Raw genomic sequence first — 27,747 nt, forward strand, 5'->3', positions numbered from 1 at the left:
GGCTTCCTAAGACAAACAGAAGGTTTGAACAGCAGGTGGGCTTACCTTTTGTGTCCTAGAATCTAGATAACCAAATTAGTATCGATGATTGTTTCTGCCACTGAAAAAAAGTTAGCATGTTGAGCTAACCGCTCTGGAGTCTGAGCTTTTGGCTTACATTACTAGCGCGCCTGATTATTTGACACTGTTTAATACAGCTCAATATAAAGAGTTTCTCATTAATTTAAATAGAGGAATATAAAATCAGGTTGACTAAAACGGCCCCTGTGGGAAAGGTTTAACAAGTGCCATCTAATAAGACACTGGATTTTTGTTAGCTTTAGCCAGAGCCAGGCTAGCTGTTCCCTTGTGTTTCCAGTTATTGTGCTAAGCTAAACTAAGCTGCTAGCTGTTGCTAATCATTTTAAGTCTAACGTAAAATTATTTAAAACGCTAAACCAGATAAATCAAGAGTGAAGCATTGTTTCAGACACTTTAATTCATTAAGACAGTTTTTCGAGGTTGGCAGTGTGTGATTGGGCTTCGAAGGCTCAGCAGACATAGTGCTCTGTTACAGCCGCCAGGCTGGGCATCCTTTCCGCTGCTGAGTTCCCACTGGAGACCGACCAGATATCACTCAGCTCTGAGAGAGAAGATATAGTCAGAAGAAAGAAAAATTAGCTGTCCATAAGTCAAAATGTTGGGTTTTTAGCCCCATAAAGCCTGGACTAGAAAAATCCTTCTGGAAACTTCCATTTGCATATATGAATTTTCAGTTTTTAAGTTAAGTTGCTACATATGGCAATTTTATGCACTTATATCCTCATAAGACGAGTCCTATTCATTTATATCCGCTGTAATGAACATTTGTTTTTGGTCTATATCTTTTGACTTAATTGAGCTACCCTAATAAGTCCTGATGATGTGCTCTATAGAGGACATGCTGGTTTTTCCAATGATATCTCATGTTTTTGGGTGTCCTCTTTTAGCTTCAAAGAGGCAGGTTCTCAGGATATGATACACATATTGTGGCAGTGGGAATTGATTTATCTGCAGTTTGTTTGTTTGAAAAAATGAGTCCAACCTAGCCTTGTGTTCTTGGAATACTTTCTTAGTATGAAGGTAAAAGTTTGTGTGGCTTCATTAAATATACTAAAGTTGTCATAAAAAAAAAAAAAACCAATCAGCTGATTCTGAGGGGTTCAGATGGGAGGTACTGATTGACTTCATATAGAATGAAAGATGCTATAGAAAAGGTCATGGAGTTATTAAAGGGTGTATTAAACTATAAAATTAACTATAAATTAAAAATGTAAAAGTAGTTTTCTATAATTTAAGGTGGCATCTTAGATGTTTTGGTTTTTCTGACCAAAAGTTCAAACACCCCCATGAAAAAAAATTTAAATCCTCATTTTTTTCACAAGCTGGAAACATTATACACACACACTTGGTTGTGTTTTTTTCTTTTTTGTTTTTGCTTGTTAACATTTTCAGTCCTCTAATTCAGTCCTCAGAGTGAAACATCAAACCAGCTCCTTAAACTACAGGAGGTAGATGAGAAATAATCACAAATCACACTAATTCCATCACATTGTATTAACACAGGACTCCCCAAAAATGTTTTGCAACTGTGAAAAACAATTGATTTATAATCATTGCATTTGCATTGCAAATAAGATGTTAGACCTGTTTGTTTTGCACTGATTACAGTGTACGTCTACTTCCTCATCTCATAATTAAACCTTTGTGAAAACCTATACTGTAAGAAAATAAATCAGTTTAAGTCTGTAAACAACCTTATAATGGCAATTTCCCAATATATACTATATTACATTTTCTACATGTATAAATACAAAGTGCATAGTTCATGACAAATTCATTTTTTATTGAGAAATTTAACCAATCTGATGGTTATATTTCCATTTAGTTGATTCTTTATTTGATGTATTTATGGGGTTTTAAACACCAGATTCTTTATATAAGTACAGAAAAAAAAAATCATTGTTTACTCTCAATGGGGTGATTTTAATTTAGCCTAGAGATGAAAATGTCTGTGTGCATCACATATCTAGACTCCAGTTTTCTTCTAGTTTTTTTTTTTTTTTTTTTTTTTTTTTTAAGTCTGACGTTTATTTTATGGTAAGTTACCCTTTTTAAATTTGCTGTAAGTGCCACCTTCCAACTTGATCCTGCTGCCCGTGCAGAAGGCCAGTTCTCTCTCTCTCCATCTGAAAACACATTTTCATCTTGATAGAGAGCGAAACATCGCGATTACATCAGAATACAGGTTGGATGTATTGGATGCGAGGTAGGTGTGTGTGCGTGTGTGTGTGTGTTTTCCACCTGTGGAAGAAGAAGATAAGGAGGATCAGCACAAAGGACATCAGATCAGTAAGAATCCACATCAGTTTGTACTCATCGGGACTCTGAGAAGCAGATCAGAAGAGACCGTATGGAAGTGAACAGGTGAATATTAATATCTTTCACACATGAAACAATAATAAAAAGGTAACAGATAAAACCACAGTTCATTTTATCATTCCTTTTATCATCTTGATAATTACTGCAAATTCCTGTGATTAAATATGGTTTAAAAGCTTCCCTGATAAAGCTTGTAGCACTCATTTCTACCACAAGATGGTGCTGCAAGTTAAAGTAACCAAGCACTTAATCGACCAGGAGGCCTGCCGGCTGTAGTACTATAAAAAGAAATATCAAGAGTTAATCAAAGCCGAGAACACACTTGAAAAGATTTCAACACCTCTCTGGTAAAGAATTGCCCAATGATATGTAACAATGTGTATTACAACATAATTTAGCATGCTACAGATGTGTTTTAGTGCTTTAGATGACTAAATGATGTATTAAAACAGATATAAGAAACAAATGTAACAACAAAAGCAAGCAAAACTTTATTTATGTAGCACAAGCTCACGATATACACGGTGTACGTTGTGTTTTTACAGATAAAAAACATAAAACACTCAACCGCAGGATACTTTAAAACACGCATGCATGAACAATTATTAGAACCTAAAAATTGCAATCGATTAAACAAGCAGGAATAGGGTAAAATAATAATTAAAACCAGAAACTGGACTACTGAAGGTTAAATAGGAGTTACTATGAGTTTGGTTTAATCCCTGATTATACTGGATGACTGATGTGATTTGGTAGGTTGCTTCAGCAGCTTGGACCATAAAAGGTAAAGCCCCACTACATGATACTACAACCGCACCTCATCCAAACTACCTCAAAATTGGTACCCTTACTCCCCACTCCTAACTATATGGTATCATCACTAGGTCAGGTGTTTCAAAATAAAAGCATCTGCAGTAAGAAAGAGAGAGAACAGGTTGATGTCAGACATGAAGCGCATTGCTTGAACTTACCATGATAAACAAAGGGGAACTGATGGTGCTGAGCAGCTGGGGGGCGTTAGTGGTGACTGAATGCACTCCAGCACACCAGGCTAGAGAGTAGAGCCACGGCTGGCTGATCACATACAAGTTTGTGGTGATGTTTACTGCAGTGTACTCCCTACACACAGGAGAGGAGAAAGTCATGAATATTTCTAAACTAAGGAGGAGGACAGTATAGACACACACACACACACACACACACACACACACACACTTGTGTTACCTGATGAGCTCAGCAGACATGGAAGTGTAGTCCAGGTTGAGTTTGACGATGTGGTTACTCTGGAGCTCCTCTAGAGGGAGCCGACTGCCTGAAGTCTGCTGGAGCTCAGGATCGAGTTCCTGGACCAGAGCTCTGAGATTTGATGGCAGCCAAAGCACCTAGATATGGCACGCAAGCAGTGTTACCTACTACTCACTCACAGTAACTGCACTCTTTACTCTTTTCAAACGGTAAAATGCTAAATTACAACATTTCACAGTGGAGTCTGGTGATAGAGAAATAAATAAGCCTCACCTGTGAGGAATGGATGGATGATTCGTTCTGGATGACCTCGAGCGTGCGCTGGATCCAGGTGTCTCTGAAAGGGTGATCTCTGGGTGGCCGATAGAGGTCGAAGATCACGAGTTTGCCCGTCTGAGCTGCCAGCTGGAGGAAGGCCTGCAGGCTACAGACCGACTGGTTTCCAGCTCGCTGTCGGTCGTCTGCGTTCAGAGAGCCAGCCGTGCCAAATGGGTTGTGCTGCAGGGGGTGACCATCAATAACCAATCAATACAGTGATTTCATATGACATGTGATATGCTTTTCATTGGCCAGCTGATTTTTTTTTTTCCCCATTTTTGGCTGTTGTCATGAGGAATTCATTTGTGTCCAAACATGCTCAACTCCCTCCTGTAGTTATAGTAACACTCTTAAACCTCGAATATAGTAAACAAACAATCTTTTTTTTCTTTTTTAGCATTTCATTACATCCGTACATCCATTTTCTGCCACTTATTCTAGTCTGGGCCAGGGTTCTCTCTCCCCAGCTACCTCCTCCCGCTCTAACCCTCTTCTGGGACGCATTTCCAGGCCAACCAAGTGATGCAATCTCTCCAACATGCCCTGAGTTTACCCCAGTGTGTCAGGTAGACATGCTCAAAACACTTCAAATGGCTTATTTGAATAGAAAAGATTAGCAGCTGTGCTCTGAGCCCATCTACGGCAAACAGCAGGTAAAAGAATATCAGAGAGGTTATTAGCTGACCCCTCAAACATGCAGTGAATAAAATCAATAATTCTTCCTTACTTTTTTAGAGCTTTTTTTCTTTGGTTACATTTTTCAAACATCAGAGAATAGCTATGACTATCATGGGAAAGGTCATTAAATGGCAGACTCACAGACAGGAACCAGTCCCCAGCGTTCAGGCTCTCCAGCTCGTTCCAGGTAAACCTGGCAGCTGGAGTATTGGTCCGGTTTGGGAAAACTTCATGGATGTTGGTCGTCCGCTGCAGAGTGTAGTCATGCATCAGAAAAGGCACTCCATCAAAACTACAAGGACAGGACAACAGTATGAGACTCTAAATGGGGCAGGGAGCTTTTCAGAAACAGAAAAGTCAGCTTGCCTGAAAAGTTATTGTATTTAAAGTTTAATAGGGTTCACTGAGACCTGGCTAAGTGCTTGGTCTTCAGTGAGCATGTATGTAGAGAGCTACTGGCTCAAATGCTCAAATTCTTTTATCAATACTTTACATTCACGATTACACAAACTTGGGGAATTTAAAATGCCAATGAATTCCTCAAAAAGTCGATTATCATTAGATTTATTGGATACTTTGATTCTTATTCTTTATACTCGACTTTAATAAACAATATTTTTTGTAAATGTAAGGGATAACACTCATAACAGTAGTTTATTAATGAGTGACGTCCAAATCAATTAAAAAAGTTGCCTAAAGGTTCTTTATATTGTAAGGTAAAGACCAATAATACATAGAAAACCCCAACAATCAGATGACCCCCTACGAGCAAGCACTTTGGCGACGGTGGGAAGGAAAAGCTCCCTTTTAACAGGAAGAAACCTCCGGCAGAACCAGGCTCAGTCAGGAGCAACCGTTGGCAGTATCTCTTTGGATCTCATATTGAATGTACCAGTGAAAATATACCAGATTTGGAATCTACTTCAGATCTTTTATCTCCCTAAAAGGACGAGAACAGCTCTCACCCATGATACTGCGTATCAGTCAACTGTCCAATTGCAAAAATGGAGGACTGCGTTTCAAAATGGATCTAAGCATTAAACAGTCTTGAATGGTTTTAAATCTGAGCTGGTTTAGAGAAGCAAAACTACAAAAAATGTCACTGGATCTGACTGTATTTTACACATAATTAAATACCATGTGGTAGAAAAGTGTCCGCCACAAAAAGAACCAAAAGTAATAGAGCCAACGCTGCAGGAATCAGAAATGTTATACTATTAGATAAAGAAGACTGTGGTTCATTGTTGCAGCTGTTGCAATTAGAAGTTCACATTTTGTAACGTTAATCTGAAATCAGATCAGTCATCAGCAGAAAAAACACCACAATTAACAGGAAGTGAAACAAGATGGCAAGACATCCACAAATGTTTGGTCACATGATCAATCGAGACAGTCGTTGGCCACGCCCACTGTTGATTCTGCAGCATCTGCGTATTTGGTTGCGGTTTTAAAGCCACGTTTGTTTCTATAGGACATTTTAAATAACCCCAGCTGACCGAAGTGCTGAACAAGTTATTCAAAATATACACTTTACATAACAGTTACTAAATGAGCAATAAATACAGAACAAAAATCACACAGAACAAAGTCAATAAGACGCCGTTTGCATAATAAAGCCCAGGGTGCTCTGCTCAGAGTTTTGAAAGTGTTTTACAATAACTGAGACTGTGCAGTGATTATGTGAAAAAGTAAGCTGCTGACATGTGATTGCTTTGTCACTTTGCAGCATGTTTTCTAAATACTGTTTAGGCTGCATTGCACTGGGCTCTCAGGGCCATTGTACCATAATTGAACACATATGCTTTCGCAGAGAGCTCCTCGCTGACCTGATGGTGACATCCGTCTCCAGACTGTCACACCCAGCCTCCACCGCCTTCTCAAAGGACATCAGGGTGTTTTCTGGAGCGAGCTGCAGAATGAGATCAACAGAGAACAGCAACTTGCAGTAGCAGTCAGTGCATGCGGGGGACTTTCTCTCAGCTCTGAACAAAACACACGAAGGATGTGAGCTTCCCTTTGTTTTTGTGTCAGTTCAGGGCCTGAGCGGTGCCCAAGAACATATTTCACATTACACTCATTTATGTTGTGTCACATTCAGGCTTAAAACTCTTTTACAGACCAAAAGGTTTTACAACAGCATGTAAAAAATCCTTTCCTCTCATGAACAGTAACTGTTTGTTTAAGAAAAGAAAATCAAAATCTGCTTATTTCTGTTACAAAGAAAGAAAAATTCTCTGTTTTACTTTGTCACATGTGACACTAGGACAATTGAAATACTGCTGCTCTCTCACTTTAGTGTACAGGACTGTGTACTGTGTTTTTGCTCACCATAGGGGCTCCTCTGTGGCCAATGAGAGCCGGTGCAGGGCCCAGGGTTCCCTTCTCTTTGATACAAGGAGAATACAACCCGAGGGGAATCAAGTAGAGGGACAACAGGACGGTCAGGTACACGGCCATGATCAGGCCTCGCCGTACTAAAACACAAACACACAATATAAAGCATAAACACGAAGAGAAAGAAATTAAAAACAACTGCTCCTAACTAATAAATGAAGGAATCTGTGTGTGTGTGTGTTTTTCCCCTCAGTATTTTTCTAACCTGCTTCACAGTTCGTGGATGTATAGGTGAGAAGAAAGTGTTGTGAGGTCGTTTGGATGAGTTGGAAAATCCCAGTAAGACCATCAGTTCCTGAAATACTCAAAGTCACTTAAGCACCTTTACATGCCTAAATGCACTGAGTTGCTCTAATGTAATTGGTTAGTTGATCAGTTGTACCTAAGAAAGTGTCTGCTGAGTGTATTTTGCCCATATTGTGCTTTTCTTGTGTTTCTTGAAAACTTATTTTTCAATTTACTTTAAATATGAGTTTTTATGTTTATCATCTTTTCATATATCAGAATAAAACCAAATATTTTAAAAGCATGTCTGAGACTCACCCGTGCTTTTCATGCGAAAGAAATGCAAAGCAACAGGCCAAGCCAGTGATGTCATCAGTAAGACTCCGCCCACATGTAAGAAAGGTGCTGTTACCTGGTCATGAACAAGAGGGAAAAAAAAAATCTAGTTAAATCTAACACGAGAAGTGGAAATCATAGACACACAGAAAAAGTTACGTTAAGGAGGAGAAGAAGAGCGTCACCTGGAAGGACAGCAGCAGCGTCCTCCATTCTTTACTCCACAGGTTGGACAAGACGGCCATGGCGATGACGGAGACCGTCAGGCTCACCAGGATCCCAATCTGCAAAAAACAGTGTCAACGTGTAGAAACATGAAAAATGTTTCATATGGATAGAAAACATCTTCATTTGGCAACACTGACTAGAATTGATTCATTCTGGTGATTTTTTTCTTTAGCATCCAGTGAATAAAACATCCTAATAAGCTCAGAGAAAAGAATTAGCAGGTCAATTTTAAGGATGATGTCTGGGTGAATATAAGGAGAACAACAAACATGGATAGTATAGTTTTCCACTGTGTGTTTTTCTATCCAAGTATGTTTTTACTGCACTAGCAGTGTGTTTTTTCAGATGGTTTTTCATGGTGGATTAGAATCTGATGGTGTTTTCCACTGGTTTTGAAAAGGTCCCAAACACCACTATGGTCAAATGCAGCCTAAACCATGACCGAGCATCCACTGTGTTTTAAATATAGCTGAAGACACTCGCTGTTGTCTCTCTATCCTGACCTCCTCTGTACTTACTGACGATTTGAAGCAAAAATGTATCTCCATCAGACCTGTTGCCACTAATTTTCAGTCCAGCTCTTGTGTAATGTGGCATATCTCAGCCTTTTTAACCTTCCTTAAGAACGGCTTCGTTACGGCCATCTTTCCACTGAGACTTTTTCTGATAGACTTCAATGAGCAGTCGATGAATCAACCGAAGGTCCAGATTTCTCTCTCTCTTTTTCCTACTTCTTAAGGAAAAGACTTTCAGACACGGAAACTATTTTATCTTTGGAATTTTTCATAGATCCAGGTAAAGTAATGGGGACACAAATAATATGCTTTTGCCACAGGCTGCTAGTAACAAAGTGTTAAAAGATATCATTTAAAATCGGTTCTTTTATGTGTAGATACTAGATCATCCCCATATGTTAGGTGATTTTACTGTGCTTGAATGATTCATAGGTCCATGTTAAGTGGCTTAACAAAAAATAAATGAAATCCCTGTGAAAATGTCAGGTCAGCCAGCGTTCAAAGAAGAATTTTGAAAGACCTTCAGAAAGCCTGAAGAACTATTGCCTATGACCACTTTAGTAAAATTAACAGAGAAAATAAAGAAAAGTCCCTTTAAGACTGACAGTAATTATCCACCATAATTACTGTGCAGAAATTCATGTCTGAGCTCAGAATTGTATTTGAAGTCTGCAAACAAAAATCTATGAAAAAGCTGCTGACCAGTTCCAGTGACACTGCATTGACCCAACATTCCATAAAAACTATGAGACACATCACTAAGTTACCTTGTGGCTCCAGTGTAAATAAAGCTTCTGGCCCTCTGACAGCAAGCACACAGCCAGCAGCTGCAGAGACAGAAAAGTACAGACAAAATAAACTTGGGAAGAGATGATGAGACTTTCTGGGCAAAGCCTGAGCTAGTCTGAGGAATAGTTCAAAGTCTATGTGAGATATAGTTAATAAATGCATTCACCAAAGGGCTTGCATTTCTGTACTGGCTTTAAAGTTCCCATAATAAAACTGACTTTTGTGCTCAGACAAGCCTGTTTTGTGCTCTTTGTGTTCTGGTTCTGCACTATTTTTATCATTAACTGTAACGTTCCTGTAGCACACGAAACAGGAAAGGACATAAGATAACAACATAACATAGTGGGCATGGTTATGGGTTAAAAGATGAGCACATAAAACTCCTCTTGCACACAGGAACGTCACATGAATGCATAAGGGCGGCGCTTGGCAAAGTTTAAAGCAGCCAGAGCAGAGTTTATATAAAAACCTGACCTCTCATTGCCTTTGTAAAACTGCTTTCACACTTATGATCTGGCCAGGTTCTCATGAGCTCGTCGATTTAGTAAACACACAAACAGTGAATCTTGTTTCTTTTAAATTTACAAACACCCACTTAAATTTTGAAACTAACATGTATTTCATCTGCAGATGAAGAAAGTGTTACATCAGTTTGGAGTTATATGTTGGAACCATTTACGCACTTGCTTTCTAATCTACCACTTCACAGCAGCTGTCTCGAGCAGCTTTATGTTGTATGATAAAGACCCTGCAGAAGCCCTTTATGGTTACAGTGGGGAGGAGCTCCCTGCTAACAGGAGGAGGTCTCCGGCAAAACCAGGGACTGATTGTTGGGTAAGAAAAAAGAAAGGCAAGTTGCATGACATAACTAGACTACCTCACGGAAAGACTGATAACCACAGTTTCACTGGCCTGTGGCCGATTTATGACTGATTTCATGAGCGTGCCTTTGGACTGCAGGAGGAAGCTGGTCTACCTGGAGAATTCAAAGTACTGGGAAAATATGCAAATCCCAAACAGGAGCGATTAGTGACCTCAGAAGCGTGCAGAAATGTTGATAGGTGTATTTTTGTACTACGAACAGGGCTTACTGGCAGGCTTACTGGTTCCCATGTTTCCACTCTTAATGACTAACAGCCTCCCAGCTTTTCCTGCATATTTATGAGAGCAATAATAAATTGATCTCTTGCATAACTCTGCAGCAAAGCAAAGGTGTCAAAATGTCAAAGTAGCCCAGAAATGAGTGAAAACACCAGCATAAAACTGCTGCGGGGCTGCAGATCAATCGATTTCCCATGAATCCACTTATGGTGGGGGGAGGGTATGATTTGTGGGAGAGAGATAGGGTAGGATGGTTAAGGGCATGGCATCAGCTGGGGTGAGTGGTACACCCAGAGTGCTAATTATTCTCTCTCCCTGTATAGTCGGTGCAGGGCCTGAGGATGAGGAAGTGAACAGAATGTGAATGTTTCAAATCTGGGCGGCTGCTGGCGCGAACAATTGCAGTTACAAGTTACAAGATAATTTCAGTGATGGTGGATTAAATATATACAATATTTAAGTGTTTGCTTTCATTTTTCGGGTTTTAAACAATCGATCAGTTGCTTCAAATTTGTGTTTGAAAGGAAATTACTAAAAGTGATTGAGGTTCCTATTTTAATGCTGTTGTATCAATAAAATATAAAAGAACTTAAATGAACAATCTGTGGTTAAAAAAAATAAATAAGACTTTTTTCTAAAAAAAACTTTCCAAAAACACTACAAAATAAGACAAAAAAAGCAACAGTAAAAAGTTGACACCACTTGGATAAATTATCCAGACAGCTAAAAAGACAAGTAGAAGAAATCGAGATGAGAGATGAAAAGCCAATGCAGCGTTTGTGTCTCACCACAAGCACTGTGACGTAGGTGAAGAAGACCACAGCGACAGCCAGCAGCACCACAGACCACGGGAACCAGAAGCCCAGGTTCCCGAAGTTAAACCTTCAGCCAAATGAGAGGAAGCACAACAGACATGAAGGCAGAAAAACGTTTGTTACATGTTCAGTCAACAAAGACATAGGAACGTAAATTTAGCACCAATGATTCCTGCAGCAGATTAATGTGAACAGCTCTATGTTTATCTACGACAGTACTATAAGTGCAGGAGTCGCTCCACCCACCAGTCAAAGTCATTGTAGTCATTCTTGGCTTGTCCCCAGAAGTAGAGGAACAGCAGCGTCAAGCAGAAAGCCGCCACAAGCACAGCAAAGCTAGCACCCTCCAACTGATGACAGAGGAGACAAAACAATGAGAGAAATTTGTTTTTGTTATTCCCCGAGTTAAATCCAGCCCCCCGCACTGTTTACTGCTCTGTTTCCGTGGCATTTTAAGACTTCCTCTGAGTTTTACAGAGACAGAGGAGCTCCAACCGACAGCTCTGTTCAGCATCAGCACAATAAAAAAGCGAAATGAAGTTGTTTAACTGTAATGTCTGAAAATTATTTCTCATTTGGTGACTTTTACAGTTGTAGAAATGCAAATACTGAAATCAATAACTGCAGAAAACAAAACAAAGAATCAACATCACCCTTACCTCATTTCCTTTTATTGATTTGTTTCATCTTCCTCCAACTGTAGCTGACTTATATTCTCCCACAACGATTTATTAGTGTTTTTTTTCCTGTTTGCTGTTTGGTTTGACGATAAAATTCATGTTGCTGACCACATGTGTCTCTAAATTTAATTATTCAGCATTTTTTTTCAGCATATTTTGAGTGCTTTTACTCCTCTCTTTCCAAACACAGCATCTCAACTTTAGATGGCTTTAGAAAAAGAATTGGGTGCACAGGTTTCAATTTTTGAGTGTGTTCCTCTAACCCACAGAGTCAAAAGTATATATACCAGCTCAAACATACACATAGACTCCTACTAATATTTGGTTAAATGTCCATTAGCAAGTTGTACCTCGACTAGATCCTTTTGATATCCATCAACAAGTTTCTGGCACAATTTTGGGTAAATATTTGACAACTCTTTTGAGTTCATTTGAATTTGTTGCACAGACCTGGCTTTTAGACATAGTCCACAAAATTTCAAAAGGGTTGAGGTCGGGTCTCTGGGAAGGCTGTTCCATCCGGCTTTATCCCTTCCAAAAATAGTTTTGTTGTGCGTTTGGGATCAATGTCCTGTTGGTTGTTGATTTGAAGTGAAAGTGAAGAATTTGGAGGTTCACTATTCCAACCACTGCACAGTCCCCAAGCATGATGCTACCGCCACCATGCTTGACACTTGCTACAGTATTCTCAGGTTCAAAAGCTCATGACAGGGATGAGCCCTGGTGGTTCCTGAACATCCTAACCAGTTTACTCCCATTTGAAGATCACAGTTTGGATCTTCTTCCAGATCTCATATTTTCTTGCAGCTCCCTATTATTTTGAGTATTCATCAATCCATTGAGTGCTGTCAAACAAATCCTGTATGAGTCACTGTATGACTCACTGTATGACTCAAGAAAGGAAAGGGGGCCACAGAGACGGCTTACGTATAGGACCTAGAGTTCTGTGCTGATTTCTTATATTGAATCTTTAAAAAATAAATTCCAAAACATTCAGTTTCCCTGGACTTTAAATTTGGTAGGAACACTAGAACTTAAAATAAAAAAACCCAAAAACACTGAAACTCCTGTAAACTTAACCACAGTATGATTCATTAATTCCAATGATAATAAACAGATGACTTTGGCTGGAGCAGAAGTGGCTCTTGTGTTGCTGCTTCCTGACCTTGTTGCAGCAGCAGCCCTCAGGCTGACTCCTCTTGTAGTGTTTCCACTGGCAGCCGTACAAACCAGCCAAACATGACACGAAAGGCTGGTGCTCATAACGTTGCAGCAACTTCACACGAAGGCTACGAAACCACTGCGACAATGTAGACGCCATGGCTCATACACACACTGCCACAGCCTCCATCCTGCTCCAACGCACACAGAAATAAGAAAAATCGACTAAGACAACCAGACAAATTCAAATCCAAGCTAAAACATCAGAAAAGAGGCAAATCAAGTAAAACAGGTATAAAACAGAGGCTAAAAGGGTCTTAAGTTTGCATTGAAATTGTCCAATAGCTACTAAAGCATCACTTTTAGGGTATATTGTGGCATACAATGTGTGCAAGCTAAACCTGAGCTATTATTTACTGTCTTTTTGTTTTGTGGTTTGTTTGGGTTTTTTTTTTTTTAATAGGATAACACTGAGAAACCGTCTAACTCCTCTGGGCTCAGCTCCCAGAAAGCTAAAGTTACACAGCTCACTGGTCGGTTTTGTCCATCACTGGCAGGCTTCTTCACATATGATACTCAAATGGGTCATTATCACTACAGGAGAACAAAGAAAGTCTCACTAGTTGTGTTTCCCCCCCTTTAAGACAGATTTACTTATAGTGCGCTTGTGTATTGACTGAAATAAAGTGAAGACAGATGAAACTGATTCAAGTATTTAAAAAAAGAAACAATTGTTTCCTGATTTCAGCATCACTGGCATTTCATGGCAGATTGTCATGGGTCCACTTCCTGGAAATCATAAAACATGACATGACAAAATATCCACCAGTCATCACGAAACTAAAGACAACCAACCTGGGATTATGGTGCTAAATCTTGCAAACTTTTAATCAGACTCAAATCTCACTTTTTTGATTCACTTAACACTTTCCTTCGTGTGTTGTATCGTGGCCGAATTAAAGATTTAGACTATTTCATCATAAAAAGTGCTAAATGAGTAAAGCACACTAAGCGCGTTCGCAAACCAGCATGAAAATATTGAAATTGTACATTTATTTAACGCACTCTGGTGATGAACGCTCCATAAAACAAAGAACGGCACCTGAGGACCTGTTCAGAGCTCAAGCGAGCAGCGGATCGTTACAAAAACACTGTGCAGCTTCCACTTCAGCCTGTTTTTTGTTATGTCGTAAGGACAGATCTCCTACCTCCAGGCCGGTTCTCCCTCCGGGTAAACGGCAGAGAAGAAGCCGCAGTGTGCAGTCGTCCGGAGCAGATGGCCTCGGAAAACGGGTCAAGTCAGCGGGAATTACTAACACGGGGACCAGGGGAAAGGTCCTGCCTTCAAAAATACAGGCACACACGTCTGCAGTAGGATTTTACCGGTTTTATACAATCTTGTGCATTATTTTTTCGCCATTTAGCTTTTATTTACACTCCATAGCGAGATTTTATATGTATCGAGAATATTTAGTAAATATTTGCAAGTATGAGGCAACAGAGCGGCTTTATTTTGAAATTAACACGGAAATGAGAAGATTGTAACTGTTCCTCTGCTTTACTGCTGTTGATGTCCTGCACCTCTGTGTCATCCACCGCCACCTGTTGCCGCAGTCGTGGAAAGACACTGCGACCATCATCATCGTCGTCGTCATCCCAAGGAAAGCTTGGTTTGCAGGCGGGCTTTAAAATACACGGGTCCCATAAGCGAATAGATAAAGAAATAAATGAATGAACTATTTCTAAACATTTATTTGGGCAGTTATTGTAAAGGAACTCAATTCTATTTTGCGTCAAATCACAACAACAGTCGCCTCAAGGCGCTTAATATTGTGAGGAGCCAACAGTAACACAGAGAAAACAGGAAACCCCATCAATCAGACAACCCGCTGTGACCAAGCACTTAGGCGAAAGTGGGAAGAAACCTCCAGCAGAATCAGGTGAGACTGGTTGGGGTTGAGGGGAGGAACACAGGACAAAGACATGCTGTGGAAGAGAGCCATAGTTTCATAATAACTCATAATAAAATGCAGAGAGGTGTATAAACACATAGTGAGTGAAAACGGGTGACAGGAGAAACACCCAGTGCATCATGGGAAGTCCCTAGCAGTCTAAGCCCATTGCAGCATAAGTGAGGATTTGGGGTCACCTGATGCACCCCCAACTATAAGCTTTGTCAAAAAGTAAAGTTTTAAGCCTAGCCTTAAAAGTAGAGATGTGTCTGTTCTAGGACCCACAAGCAAACCAGCAGTCTGAGAGCGAAGTGTCCTAATGGGGTGATACAGTACTACAAGGTCATTAAGATAAGACGGCACCTGATGCTTCAAGAACTTGTATGTGAGGATCAGGATTTTCAATTCTATTTTGGATTTAACTGGAAACCAATGAAGAGAAGCCGATATAGGAGAAATATGCTCTCTCTTTCTAGTCCCTGTCAGTGCTCTTGCTGCAGCATTTTGGACCAACTGAAAGCTTTTCAGGGAGTTTTTAGGGCATCCTGATAATAACAAATTACAGTAGTCCAGCCTAGAAGTCATAAATGCATGAAATAGTTTTTTAGTGTCACTCTGCATAGAAGTGAAAATGTATGCTGTGACTTCTAATGATACTGCCTAAGAGACACATGTATAAATCTTTAATTTCACAGGTCACTGAAAGATCAATCCGAGTCCATCCCAGGCTACTCCGGCTAGCAATGTTACTGGTATGAAAACATCTACTATCCACTATAATTTAGGTGATTCATCCAGTTTCATGTCAGAGATGGGGGTCTCAAGAAAGACAAACCCACTATTTATTGTTTAAGTATTTTATACATAAAACTGTACAAATAATCAGCTTGTTTTACATTATATGAAAAAAAAATGAGGAAACCATGATAAATGTTGTAAAGACTCACCTTTCAGCGCACTCACTCACTTCACCAAATTCACCTTGTTTCTTTTCCTCACACTTGATTGGGTCTGGTGCTTGCCCTTAATTGCACTCACCTGTCACACATTATATAAGGACTGCACTCACCTACAGCTCACTTTCACTCCTCCTTTCCCACATGGGTGTCAGCTGAGGTGAGTTTTTGTTTGGGTCTCCTCAGTTCACGTATTATTCTAATTTAATGAATGACTTACATCAAATTTTGTTTCTTTTCAGAGTTAGCAGTCCATGTGTGTCCTTCAATACTGATTATTCAGTTAAATGAGAAACCTGTAAGTGATTGATGACTTCATTCTCATTCTGATCAGATGAGCCCATGATGGTAACAAGCTCCCGCTTCCTCTGAACCACCTCCTCCTTACAATAAACGACAAAATATTAACAAACAGAAGAAAAATTTAGGTGAGCATGTTTTTTTCCTTTCCAATATCAATGAACAGTCTTGGAATATCTGTATAGCTGGTCATCTGTTTGCAAACCTGTAGAAATTCAATTATATTGATTTTGCATACGTTCATAGCAGTTGCTTTAAGGTGCTTTAGTTTTATTAAGTGAACAATAGATGATCTTTGAGCAGCAAGTTCAGTGAGGGTCAGGATCTGCTCCATCTGGAGGTGAAGGTAAAGAAGAGGAAAAGAGCACAGACCTCACGAGAGAGAGAAGAGAAAAATTTAATGACAAATAGATGGCATAAAAACACTAGGGGAGTGACAAGAGGAGAGTCCTTCAGCAGCACAACTAAGGGGTGAATGCATTCTGAATACGAGAGCAGAAAAGGGGAAAAAAATCATCCTGAATCATCCGGATTCATTTTTTCCTAATGACACGGTTAACAGTCTGTACAGAGTTTTCATCGGATTGCAGTGCACCCCCCGAGTCTGGTCATGCTTTCCATCTCATGCTCTTCCGCCCCCTGAATGGCTAATGTGTCATCTCTCCGGTCCAGACAGGAACTCTGCTTTCTGAATATCAAGTGAAGTTAAAGCCCAAACAAAGTGATTCCTTCACTAACATCTACAGGGTGGGCCATTTATATGGATACACCGTAATAACATGGGAATGGTTGGTGATATTAAAGTCCTGTTTGTGGCACATTAGTATATGTGAGGGGGCAAACTCCTCAAGATGGGTGGTGACCATGGTGGCCATTTAGAAGTCGGCCATCTTGGATACAACTTTTGTTTTTTTCAATAGGAAGAGGGCCATGTGACACATCAAACTTATTGGTAATGTCACAAGAAAAACAATGGTGTGCTTGGTTTCAACGTAACTTTATTCTTTCATGAGTTATTTACAAGCTTCTGACCACTTATAAAATGTGTTCAATGTGCTGCCCATTGTGTTGGATTGTCAATGCAACCCTCTTCTCCCACTCTTCACACACTGATAGCAACACCGCAGGAGAAATGCCAGCACAGGCATCCAGTATCCGTAGTTTCAGGTGCCAAAGATAAAAGTCTAAGGGGGTCAGATCGGGGGAGCTTGGGGGCCATTCAACTGGCCCACGACCACCAATCCACTTTCCAGGAAACTGTTCATCTAGGAATGCTCGGACCTGGCACCCATAATGTGGTGGTGCACCATCTTGCTGGAAAAACTCAGGGAACGTGCCAGCTTCAGTGCATAAAGAGGGAAACACATCATCATGTAGCAATTTCAAATATCCAGTGGCCTTGAAGTTTCCATTGATGAAGAATGGACCCACTATTGTCGTACCCCATATACCACACCAAACCATCACTTTTGTTGGTCCAACAGTCTTGGAGGGATCCATCCAATGTGGGTTAGTGTCAGACCAATAGTGGTGTTTTTGTTTGTTAACGTCACCATTCACATAAAAGTTTGCCTCATCACTGAACAAAATCTTCTGCGTGAACTGAGGGTCCTGTTCCAATTTTTGTTTTGCCCGTTCTGCAAATTCTGTGCGCCGATCTGGGTCATCCTCGTTGAGATGCTGCAGTAGCTGGAGTTTGTAAGGGTGCCATTTGTGAGTAGCTAATATCCGCCAAAGGGATGTTCGACTAATGCCACTCTCCAGTGACATGCGGCGAGTGCTACACTGTGGGCTCTTGCTGAATGAAGCTAGGACAGCCACTGATGTTTCTTCATTAGTGACAGTTTTCTTGCGTCCACATTTGGCAAATCCAACACTGAACCAGTTTCACGGAACTTAGCAAGCAGTTTGCTAACTGTAGCATGGGAGATGGGTGGTCTCGTAGGGTGTCTTGCATTGAAATCTGTTGCAATGACCCGGTTACTGCGTTCACCAGATATCAACACAATTTCGATCCGCTCCTCACGTGTTAACCTCTTCGACATGTCAATGGCTGTGAACAAAGAGAAACTTGTAAATAACTCATGAAAGAATAAAGTTACGTTGAAACCAAGCCCACCATTGTTTTTCTTGTGACATTACCAATAAGTTTGATGTGTCACATGGCCCTCTTCCTATTGGAAAAAAAACAAAAGTTGTATCCAAGATGGCCGACTTCTAAATGGTCACCATGGTCACCACCCATCTTGAGGAGTTTGCCCCCTCACATATACTCATGTGCCACAAACAGGACTTTAATATCACCAACCATTCCCATGTTATTACGGTGTATCCATATAAATGGCCCACCCTGTACACCCGCAGATAGAGCTTTGTTTACATGAACCTCTTAAAGCAGATAAATAGCTGCTTTTACACCATAAACAGAATAAATGTCTAGTAGTTCATCTTGTTTTGCTTGAACTTTTATTCCCACTGGGTGGGCAGACTCCCACTGCAGCTGCCGGACAGACTTTGTAAATATTAACAAATTCTGCACAAATAGGAAATGCCAAGTCAGGCAGATCACAAGCAGCAGCATGTGAAGGACAATGGTAGAAATAGTCTAGTTCAATTTAACATAAAGAAAATGTAAGAGTGTAAAGCAGCTTGAGTTCAGCCTTTATATAATGTAAAGCGGAGGTTGATGAGATGTTACTTAGCAGATTTTTTTTTTAAGTCAAAGTTCATTTTCTTTCCATCGCTGAAATGCTAATCAAACAGTAATTAATGGATGGAATAGCTCATTTTACATTCCAGACCAAAGCAGCAGCGGCCCAACTAATCCCACCATGGTAATAGCACTTCTGTACTGCAGGCCTGAGCTTTTACAGACATCATGTGAGGGAGCGACACGTGAGGATGCAAATGTCAAATGCAGGGAAACTGGTCATTAAAGTCTATTTGATGTCCAACACTGCAAACTTCCTCCAGGCATTCATTGTTGCTGCCCATCAAACTAAAATACGTTCAATTGTTTGGATCTCTTGATCGGATGAGTTACGGGTTTTTGGATCATACCGCAGCATCTCAATTAAAAATCAGTCCTAACCTTAAGCCCCAAAAGGTTGATTCTGATATAAAATAAAATAAAATGCATTTTCAAAACCATTAAGAACCAGTTAGAAAAATGGTAAGGACAAAAAATATAATTAGACAATTTAAAAAAAAATCATGTATAAAACAATCTGCATGTATAAACAATAAAATGATCTTATGGATCGCAGGGAGTCACGTATAACATTTAATATGCAAAATGGAAACAGATTTCCAGCTACTAGTCAGGAGTCCAGCAGAACCAGATGAAATCAGGTAATTGGTGCTTTGTTCAGTTTAACATGAGCTGCAGTAATCTAGTGTCAGTAATCTAATCTGTGTCTTAACAGAAAAGAATAACTGCATATTGTCTGCATAGTAATGTAAGAAATGCATACAAAGAATGTGTCCAGAAATTCATCCCCGAGGGTCACTGATGAGGTTATCCATTTATTAATATGATTTCTGAAATATTTGATAAATATGATGAAACGTCTTTTTAAAGAAGTGTCAGAGAAACCAATCCAACTCCAGTCTGTCAGAGTGAATGGTATGATCAATGATTTGACTGGAATATATATGAAAATGTGTTTTTGCCCTCAACCACTCCAAGTAACTGATGGGCCACAGCTTTTGAGGATTTTAAAAATTATTAGAAGTTTGGAAATGGGCCTGTAGTCAATGCTTTTTCTTTTAAGTTAACAGATGACAGTGGCTGTTTTTAAGTAATCTGGCATGCACCCAGATGATAGATAATAACTCCGCATCCCTGGTTGAAATGTATTTTTGATGCACCATTAGAAAATGTATACTTCAGGCAACTTGCATGCCTTTGGACTCTAAAGACACTGCAGCACCCGAAGGGAACTTCTGATATTAATTTTCTCACATTATTGAATGCATATAGAAAATTGTATCACACTGTGTGTAGGCTTTTCTTGCACAGAAAGACAAATACTTGGCATGTTGAATAAACCTACATAAATGATCATCAACACCAGACCCTGTCGATGGTGTTAAACAGGAACTGATGGTTGTGCCTATTATTGCTAATCAAGCTAGAGAAACGGGATATTCTTGCATCTTTTAAGTCAGTTGAACGAGGTTAATAACTACTTTGTGTGCTGGTAGCCCACATGGAGGTTTTTTCCATCTAGGTTCAGCTTTTCTGCTCTCTCATCTATGATGACAAATATGATCATTGATCCAAGGTAAAAGAACGACTGGAGCAAATTTGGATTTTAAGGAGGCCACATTATCAAGAGCTGCACAATTAGAAGAATTAGATTAAATGTAAGATCAGATGAAAGCAGATTTCAGAACTTTGAGAATTCAGAGCGGGATTTAGGAGGCTGCTGATAAACAATGGACCAAACTAATTCTTTAAAAATTGTTGGGTGGACAAAGTTCCACAAGGGGGAAGCAATCCCCAGCCAAATCTGCTTAATACAAAAAAATAAGGAAATAGTTTAGAGTGAAAGATTTATTGGACAAAGATCTGCAGTTAAGAAGGCCAATAACTGTTAAACTGTCAGGCTGTGATTTACAGGGCACAGGAATGAAATTATTAGGTCCGGAAGTAGAAATGTGATCATTTTGCCCTTATTACAGGGATTGGTAAAATTGGTATCTGAAGAATGAGGTTAGTGAGTTACTAATTAGAATAATGGGCAATGATTATGGCTGAGCATTATGGTTGTGGACACAGGAGGCCTGTAAAGGGAGCTAGTACAGAAAACCGAAGTACAGCTCACCACGTGAGCTGGAGAAAGGATAGAGGGATGTAGACAGACGGTATATTATTACTGTCTGTCTGAATTATTACTTATTATGCAAATCTTACATCTCAATGTCAGTGTACTCCATTTTTATATTGCATTAGCGTAACTGCAGCCACCTGGAGCAATTATCCAGTGTTTTTTGGAACACTGGGGGCAAATATTGATAATGTATACTTTATTTATTGATCCCCGTGGGGAAATTCCTCTCTGCATTTAACCCATTCACTCCTTGAAGCAGAAATAAGCACAGCTGGATAGAATTATTACTTAAATCTCATCTATGCAAGTCTTACATAGACATGGTCAAGAGGACCTACTGAAATTCAATCTAAGCATCAGAATGGGGCAGAAAGGTGACTACACGTGGCAGGCTGGTCTGAGTATTTCAGAACCTGCTGATATGCTTGGCATTTATCCAGTGAGTGGCAGCTCTCTGGGCAATGGCCAGACCACTTTGAGCCAATAGAAAGACAACAGTCTGAATGCACAACATGTAGAACCTTGAAGCAGAGGGGCTACAGCGGCAGAAGACCACGCCAGCAAAAAGAAAAGCTCAAAGGCAAGTTCACCGACACTGGACAAAAAATGTTGCCTGATCTGATGGGCCTCCATTTCTGCTGTGACTTTTGGATGGTAGGATCAGAACTGACCTGTTTGGATGGGGAACAGGAGATTAACATCGTGCATGTTCACCTGATGAATCTGTGTGTGTTTCAAAGAACGTTGCTGAGTCTATGCCAGGCACTAGCGTGGTATACCAACTAAAGTGGCCAGTTAATATAGGTCAAAGGATGCTGTGCAAACAGAAAACCAGTTTTCATGACTGTTGAAAACTTCTCTCTTACACAGTAACACCATATCCATAAAACATGGAACTCCCCCCCTCTACATGTAGAGGATCACCACCACTGCACCCTGGATATTAGCACAGGGTGTATGAAAGGTGCTCCAATGCCTTTCTCCTGCTACAGTTCATGTGCACACACCTGCATGATGTTTAAAACCTGTCAGAACAGGTTTTCAATGAACTGTCTGATTTCCGATGCCTCTGCCTGAACTTCTCACTGGTAGCGAGGTCAAATGTTAAGCCCTTCAAAATATTTACCTCCCCATTCCTGATTTGACTTTTCAAAATAAAGCATGGGTTCCTATGGGACACTAAAAATAACTCGAGGCCAAACAGGAAAATTAATAGTCAGCAGGTCTGGGGTGCACCCCACCTTTAACTGTGTCAGCTGAAGTAATTCCACCCTGCCTGTTAGTGGAGGAAATCATGCCTGTTTTTTGTTTTGTTATTTGTTATTTAACACTTTGTAGACAGAAATGGAACCAAGCGCTATAAGGAACAGACCAGTTCGTAGTTACAGAGGACTATGAGTGCCAACATGAACAAATACATTGTTAATTAAATGTATCAATTAAAACTGGAAATATTTAATTAAATTGAATCATAATTATATATTTAATCAATTTCCCATTGTAATTTGACGCATTTTATTAAATATGTAATTATACGTTTATTTAATTCGTTTTGGCACTCGGGGCCCTCCAAAGTGGTGGACATTTAATGTCATTATTAATCCAAAAATTCTGACTTGCAAAAGTCCATCTAAAGGCCAACAAAGAGACCGTTCCCACTCACATTCACGTCTAGGGCCAATTTAGAATCACCAGTTAAGCTAACATTCGTGTCTTTGGGCTGTTGAAGGAAGCCAGAGCAGTGTGTGAGTATAGTTAACTAAAACTAAATCTGCTGCTGGTAATTTGACTCATTTTTCTGGTTTTGTACAAAACCTCGCCACATATTGGAAAAGCATTTCTTACAGAAAGAGCATGGAACTATGTGCCTTTACAGGCATGTGTGGTGTGATCAGCAGGAACATGAACTGCATAGAAAGTTACAGCAGCAAAAGAAGAGGACTGTCCCCACGTTTGAGCTTTGAATGGGAGAAATGGTGACTGCATCATATCTAAAGAGAGACTCGGTGAAAACAGACTCGATACAGAGATCAGTCATGTTTTACAATGTTTATAATTAATATTCTGTGTTTTTGTGCTTTTACCCCATTTTTTTTTTTTTTTTTTTTTTTGCATTTACACTACATTATACAGATTTTAATGCTGTCACAGGTATGTGCCGGTTTTCCTTTGTTTAGATTTTTTTTTTTTTTTTTTTTTTTTTTTAAAGAATAATACAGTAAATTAGAACTGCGTGTTGTAAAACATCGAATTACAAACTGAAAGAGAAAGTGCCCTCAGGCTGACTCTTGTAACCGGTTTGATAAGGATGCTTGCTGTGAGTAATCCCGCCAATCACTGCAGCTCCCCATTTATTGCCCACTTTTAGTAGTTGGCCTTTAAAGTCACTGTGGATTTATCTATTTCTTTTTACCACGAAAACATATTACACCTCTATGGAGTTTTTTTTCATGCTTATATTCTGACTGAACATGTGGAACAAAGCGGTGTCTCGCTGGCACTTAAGTATTTTGACTCTAAATACTTTTAATTATCAGGCATTCAAATCCCCACTTTTATTTTGAAGGCGGTCTCAATCCGTGCGCCTTGACGCAGCAGCGTGGATCAAGTAGACTTTACTCTGACAGATAAGTCCTGAAAGTTGCCCCCGTCACGAGGAGCGGCTTATGCATTGAGGTCAGACCGTGTGGGGCAGTGAAGAGCCGGGAGATGACCTACCTGTGGGTTTCCGTAGCGGTGCTGGGGGTTTCGGTGCTCCTCAGCGAGCTGATCCGCTCCGCAGCGCGTGTGTTCCCGAGAGATTACCGGATTTACCTGCTGGAGGCGGCGTCCACATTCCAGCTCTGCTGCTGCACGCATGAACTCAAACTGCTGGGAGACTCGGCCCACCTGGAGCTCAGTTACGGCCTGGCTCTCACCTACACGGTGACTCTTGTCCACTTGGTAACTTTCCACGACGCGACCTGTAACCCCACCGCGGCTCTAGAGAGTGTGTGCCGCGGGACCCGCAGCTTAAGAGCGGCCGGCGTCCTCATTATGCTCCAATTCGCAGCTGCCGTCGCCTCGCAGTCTTATGTCGCCTCCGTGTGGTCGCAGGGTCTCTCCGACATTCACCTGCAGCACCAGAGCACTGACTTCAGGTGCTTCGATCCCCTAGGCGGGACGCTGCTGGAGGCCGCGGTGGTGGAGCTGGCCTGCGCCTTCGTTTTCCAGGCTGCCTGCATGCACGTCCACAAACTGGACGAAAGACTCCAGGTGCACTTCATCGCTGCTGTTGTAACGGCAGCAGTTTATGCAGGTGTGTTAATGAGGGGCACTTCCTACTCTTCACAAGTCTAAACAAGTAAATGAAACCCCCTTTAAATAGAAAGGGTCACAGTTTGTGCCCCGTACACCGCACAGACCCGGAAAACTTTTTTTTTCTTTTTTTTTCTTTTTTCTTTTTTTTTCTTTTTTTTTAATGTTAAGAACAATCCTGCACATGAATACTGGCAATCACCCTGCCATGGTTTCTGTCAGAAACATTGTACTGTCCTGGGAACCACAACATAGACCCACAAGAAATCAAGATCTAAACGGCACAACTAAAATACTGATCACAATCCTACTAAATCCAGAATTTAAACCATCCTGTCAGCCTTTGTTCTTGCAAAAGTGCAATTATTAAATGCAGCAAGCATGCATATTTACCCTCCTCAGCATGTGGGTTAAAAGTGTAGATGGTTCCATGCCCATAAAGTAAATTAATTATTCTTCCATCTTTTGTTTTGTGCAGGTGGAGAGATTTCCGGAGCCGTTTTCAACCCAGTATTGGCCTTCTCAGTTCAGTTCCCCTGCAGCGGCCACACCTACCTGGAGTACTGTTTTGTGTACTGGCTGGGACCAGTTTTAGGTAAGCAGCAGACTGGAGTCCACTCTTTATGATCTCATGTCCACTTTTAGATGTGAGTGTGGTATTTGTTGTCTTTTCTAACTCTCGGCAAATAAGATAACTGACTAAGCGCTCAGGACCGACCTGCTCTACAAGCTACTCCATGGTTCGATTAGGATGACTGTCCTCTAAATAAAGAAGCTTGGCCTGTCATTTAAATGCACGACTCATACCTGACATATGTCTGCTTGTTGTTACCAAAATAACTTCCTGTGTCTAACGTGTGTGTGCAGGCGTGGTGAGCTGCATCCTGCTGTTTGAGAAGATCATCCCTTTCCTGTTTGGTGGGAGTACCGTTGGGCTGGACGTTCCTGCCATCCAGAAAAAGAAGACCCAGTAGGTGCGAGGGGGAAAAGCCGTGCCTGTTTTATTCCTCATGTCTTAACGGATAACAGCAGCACAGCCAGCTTTTGTTTTTCTTTTGTTATTAATGCTGCACTGCAGGGTTGCCTCACCTTCAAAATGTCTGTGAACACATAAAAAAACAATACACACTGTAATGTGTGGGTACTGTCAGGGTAAAACGCACTTTTACTGTCACTGAACAGCAAATGTCAGCTAAGATGTCAAATACACTGTTAGAAAGCTGGCAGCTAATCAGAACACAAAAGTGGCTTCAGTTTCTCACTAAAAGATGACAAATGTGCTTCATACAGAGGCTCAAACCTGCTGTTAAAACACTATTTTAAATGTTAAAAATAACATATGCATTCTGTGGCTTAAGGTTGACCTAAAATCTTAATTCTTCTTTCTTCATGTGCAATTAAATGTTAGCTATAATACCACTGCAGCTACCAAAAAGCATAAATTTTCTAGTTGCCCTACATTTAATAGGAAAACAGCCCTGGATATGCACGGTTAGTGCCATTTTTATCAATAGTTATTTTCATGAATCTTAGTCTTAAGATTTAAGCACAAATATTTAAAGTATTGCCAAAAAATAATGTGAAAATTGTCATAAGCACAACAACGATGAATGTATGCACTATTAAGCTGAATGTATATTTGTGCTTATGTCATCGCACATGTGACGAAGCTGAAGAACAACAGAAGCGCACAGATTTTAAAAATACGGACAGAGCACAAGCAGCTAAGTGGTTAATATGCAAACAAGTAGGTGTGATGGTGCACCTACTAAAATGTATCTTTTTCTCTATGAAGTCTGGTAGATTCATGACTTTAATTATTTATGCTGCTCCCTTATTTCCCATGAGCGTCACCACAGCGGATGGATCCGGCTTGCACGACCCTTCCATTTATTTTGGTTTGGCACGCCATTAGGAGTACAATAGCCTGGGTCTGTTCTGGATTGCGGGAGCCACATTCCAAGCTTTTCTTAAGCTTGATATCACTGATATCAGGACATGTTTTCAGAGGTGTGAAGAAAGATCCCCGGTTCGAGACCAGAAGAAGACTCCAATCCATTTGAGGTTGTGCCTGGAAGGTTATTCTGTGTATGGATCAGCTGTGGCAATCTCTCGTTAATAAGAGAGCAGCAGAAAGAATTTAAGACACATGCAGCCACGTACAATCTCCAAATGCCATAAAACAACATTATAAAAGTGTTTAATTCACTCTTATTGCCAAACTGGGTGTTGTTGGAGAAAAGGACTGCAGATGTTTGGTTTTATTAACCATGTTTTCAAAGCCTTAAACCTTCAGATGTCTTGCTTTTCTACTTCATGTAGCATGTTAAAGAAAACTGGACCTCAGTTGTAGGACATGCTAATGGTGATGGTTGGTTTTGGGTGACTAAACCTTTGATCTTTTATTGGTTTAATCTCACGTTTGGCTCGTTAACGCGTCTGTCTGGTAGTTTACTGTATTTAAAGGTTCAGGTGCTAGAATTATACTGTATGTGGTGCTGGTGGGACTTTGGTGTTTTATTTTTGGGGCACAACACTGAATCTGAAGTTTCTGTGCGTAAAGACAATTGATCTTAAAAAACTTCTACAGTGCCAGTTTCTGATTGTAAAACTGGGATAATTATTTTAAATAAGAATGTGGTTAAAAACATTTGTCTGTGAACAAAATGTATAGTGGTTTTCTATAATGTTGTAATTTAAATGCAGTATTTTGATTAAAAATATGTCTGAAAAATGTTAAATGCTGTGTTTTTTATTGGAAGGTGGCAGGGAAGTTTCCATGCAGACATTCGTGGGTCCTCGGATGAGGAATTGTAGTCATTTAGATCAAATTTGAGGATAAATACAAAGACTAGCCAAACAAAATCTGCCTAGAATGTGTGTAGTGTAGTGTAGTTTATATATCATACATACAGTAAATGTGTCATTTGGGGTCTTTTCATCAGTGAAACACACAACCAAGTGACGGTTAATCTCCTCTCTCTGAGGTTTGGATTATCAGAAACAGAGATCCAATAAAATCCCCCCACCCCCCCAACCATGGCTCACATGGTGCTGGTTACACAACACGACCTTTGTGTCCTTTCCTCCGCCGCCGCCTCCTCTTCCTCAGGCGTCTCACACTCTCCAAACAAATGCCCAACACCAGCGTCTCCGTTTTTCCTCAGCGTGGATCATCGTCAGCGCAGAACAGATGACAAACATGTGACCTTCGGCCCCTCAGCCTGTTAAACGAATGCACGGCGTTCCTTTAGACCTGCTGCTTGGTTGACAGAGCGGCACGTGCTCGATGGTTTGTAAACAAGCTTCCTCCTACTGACGTGGTTACAGATTATCTCACAGTGTGCCGTTTTAGAAGAGTGGTGCTAAAGTTCACAGCCGCAACAAACTCCTCTGACCCTCACTCTCATGACACGAGAGATTATTTTATCTCAGCAGCGTTTACGATGGTGACGAGCAGCTTTATGTGGCTCTGAGCTTTAAGTGGACTTTCATGCTTTATTATGTAAGAGATACGAGGAT

At 40.4% G+C, this 27,747-nt stretch overlaps 2 protein-coding genes across 4 annotated transcripts; one reads left to right on the forward strand and one right to left on the reverse strand.

Annotated features, from left to right (window-relative positions):
* Positions 1–458: 458 nt before the first annotated feature.
* Positions 459–23,786, reverse strand: gdpd4b (glycerophosphodiester phosphodiesterase domain containing 4b). Of its 3 annotated transcripts, none has more exons than XM_076889417.1 (16): positions 23,647–23,786; positions 12,890–13,076; positions 11,291–11,394; positions 11,018–11,111; positions 9,107–9,166; positions 7,782–7,880; positions 7,579–7,672; positions 6,970–7,115; positions 6,468–6,550; positions 4,783–4,933; positions 3,919–4,143; positions 3,625–3,782; positions 3,372–3,519; positions 2,323–2,405; positions 2,128–2,207; positions 459–622 (listed from the first exon to the last, which is right to left on the reverse strand). In XM_076889417.1, exons 2-16 carry the CDS (start codon positions 13,043–13,045, stop codon positions 531–533), a joined length of 1,773 nt encoding a protein of 590 aa, XP_076745532.1. In that variant the 5' UTR covers positions 13,046–13,076; positions 23,647–23,786; the 3' UTR covers positions 459–530. The 3 variants fall into 3 exon arrangements, with proteins under 3 accessions (XP_076745532.1, XP_004551248.1, XP_004551246.1); XM_004551191.3 differs by lacking the exon at positions 23,647–23,786 and adding an exon at positions 15,785–15,938; XM_004551189.5 differs by lacking the exon at positions 23,647–23,786 and adding an exon at positions 14,094–15,682.
* LOC101487550 (aquaporin-11) lies at positions 23,480–26,953 on the forward strand. The gene is made up of 3 exons (XM_004551188.3): positions 23,480–24,226; positions 24,704–24,820; positions 25,093–26,953. The coding sequence occupies exons 1-3, from the start codon at positions 23,638–23,640 to the stop codon at positions 25,197–25,199; spliced, it is 813 nt and encodes a 270-aa protein (XP_004551245.2). The 5' UTR covers positions 23,480–23,637; the 3' UTR covers positions 25,200–26,953.
* The last annotated feature ends 794 nt before the right edge of the window (positions 26,954–27,747 follow it).

Source organism: Maylandia zebra, linkage group LG10 (genome assembly GCF_041146795.1).
Source record: "Maylandia zebra isolate NMK-2024a linkage group LG10, Mzebra_GT3a, whole genome shotgun sequence".
Taxonomy (NCBI): Eukaryota; Metazoa; Chordata; class Actinopteri; order Cichliformes; family Cichlidae; genus Maylandia; species Maylandia zebra.